The sequence below is a fragment of the Mandrillus leucophaeus genome, unplaced genomic scaffold (assembly GCF_000951045.1).
Source record: "Mandrillus leucophaeus isolate KB7577 unplaced genomic scaffold, Mleu.le_1.0 Scaffold54, whole genome shotgun sequence".
Classification (NCBI taxonomy): Eukaryota; Metazoa; Chordata; class Mammalia; order Primates; family Cercopithecidae; genus Mandrillus; species Mandrillus leucophaeus.
The window spans coordinates 1,096,933-1,099,179 of NW_012105808.1; the positions used below are offsets into that span (position 1 = coordinate 1,096,933).

Consider the following 2,247-nt stretch of genomic DNA (forward strand, 5'->3'; position numbering starts at 1 on the left):
TCACGGCGGCTCTCCCGCACCATCACCGTGTGGCAGATGGCCAGCAGGCGCCAGAACTCGCGCACCGCCGCGTCCCTGTTGCTCCGCACGAGGTTCAGCAGGGCCGCGTTGTGGAAAAGCAGCTTCCCGTCGGCGAACTTGTTCCAGAGGTAGGGGTCCTCCTGGGGGCGGCGGGGGGCGGCGGGCTGTGGGCGGGCCACTCCCTGTGCCCCATCCCCCTCACCGTCCCGCGCTGCAGGGCGGGCAGGCTCACCTTGGGTCGGGTCCTGGCCTCCGAATCTGGCCCTGGGGAAAGACATGGCTTCAGGCCCCGGCTCCCACAGGCGGGGCCCCCATTCGGGATCCCACAGCCCCTGCCCCCTAGTCTCAGGCTTCTGGGGGCCACCGGATGCAGCCACACAAGCCAGGCCTGCGGTCCTGGAACCGACGCCCCGAGCAATCTTGGGGCGAAAGCTGACCTCGGCTTCCACCATTTGCAGAAAGCAGGAAGAGGGGAGCACGCCCATCCTGTCTCGCAGGGATCCCTAAAGGACGGCCTGGAGCGGGATGCAGCCCCATCCGTGGGGCATATTTTGTTTCCCACTCCTGGGGTGAGTTTTTGTTCTTTTTTATTTATTTATTTATTTTTATTTTTTTATTTTTGAGACAGAGTCCTGCTCTGTCGCTCAGCCTGGAGTGCAGTGGCACAAGCTCAGCTCACTGCAACCTCAGCCTCCTGGGTTCAAGCGATTCTCCTGTCTCAGCCTCCTGAGTAGCTGGGATGACCCGCGCCTGTCACCACGCCTGGCTCATTTTTGTATTTTTAGTAGAGACGGGGTTTCACCATGTTGGCCAGGCTGGTCTCAAACTCCTGACCTCGTGATCCGCCCTCCTAGGCCTCCTAAAGTGCTGGGATTACAGGTGTAGCCACTGCGCCCAGTCACTTTTTATTCTTTATTGTTCTTAGAGATGGGGTCCTACTCTGTGGCCCAAGCTGGAGCGCAGTGGTGCGATCATAGCTCACTGCAGCCTCAACTTGCCGAGCTCAAGCCATCTTCCCTCTTCAGACTTCCAAGTTGCTGGGGCAACAGGTGCACACCACCCCTTTGTGGTGTCTTTTTTTAATTTTTTTTATTTTTGAGATGGGGTCTCTCTCTATCACCCAGGCTGCAGTGCAGTGGCTTGACCTTGGTTCACTGCAACCTCCACCTTTGGGTTCAAGCAGTTCTCCTGCCTCAGCCTCCTGAGTAGCTGGGACTACGGGTGCACGCCACCATGCCCGGCTACTTTTTTGTATTTTCAGTAGAGACAGGGTTTCGCCATGTTGGCCAGGCTGCTCTCAAACTCCTGACCTCAGGTGATCTGCCCGCCTCAACCTCGGGCCCCTTTTTCTATAGCTGAACTTGAACCATTTCTTGGGGACTTCTCACTACACTAAATTATGACCCAGTTCAAACCATGTGCCCTGGTTATAAATTAGACCCGGGGCTGTCAAACTACACCCCACCACATCGTCAGTTTTTGTACAGCCTGCGAGCTAAGAATTGCTTTTGGATTTTTAAATGGTCAGGAACAAAAATGGCAAGAAGAATATTATTTTGTGGCCGGGTGCGGTGGCTCACGCCTATAATCCCAGCACTTTGGGAGGCCGAGGTGGGCGGATCACAGGTCAGGAGATCGAGACCATCCTGGCTAACACAGTGAAACTCCGTCTCTACTGAAAATACAAAAAAATTAGCTGGGCGTGGTGGTGGGCGCTGAGGCTGGGAGGCTGAGGCAGAATGGCGTGAACCCAGGAGGCGGAGCTTGCAGTGAGCGAAGATCACACCACTGCACTCCAGCCTGGGCAGAGACTCCGTCTCAAAAAATAAAAAAAATAAAAAATAAACTGTTTTGCAATCTGGGAAATACCCAAGAAATTCGAATTTCAGCATTCACAAATAAAGGCTTGTGAGAGTCAAAAGAGGAATAGTGGCCGGGCATGGTGGCTCACATCCTCACACCTGTAATTCCAGCGCTTTGGGAAGCGGAGGCGGGCGGATCGCTTAAGCCCAGGAATTCAAGACCAGCCCGGGCAACATAGGGATACCCTGTCTTGACAAAAAATACAAAAATAAGCTGAATATGGTGGCATGCTCCTGTAGTCCTGGCTACTTGGGAAGCTGAAGTGGGAAGACTGCCTGAGTCCAGGAATTCCAGGCTGCAGTGAGCTATGATTGTACCACTGCACTCCAGCCTGAGCAACAGAGCAAAGCCCCATCTCAAAAA

General features: G+C 54.6%; 1 protein-coding gene across 1 annotated transcript in view; it reads right to left on the bottom strand.

Moving 5' to 3' along the window:
• ATP8B3 (ATPase, aminophospholipid transporter, class I, type 8B, member 3) overlaps positions 1-2,247 on the bottom strand; it is a 29,356-nt gene that overhangs the window by 14,690 nt on the left and 12,419 nt on the right. Inside the window, exons 15-16 of the mRNA XM_011997472.1 lie at positions 254-285; positions 8-161 (exon numbers count right to left, since the gene is read on the bottom strand). Coding sequence (XP_011852862.1) covers positions 8-161; positions 254-285 — 186 coding nt within the window. The remainder of the gene's footprint in view (positions 1-7; positions 162-253; positions 286-2,247) is intronic.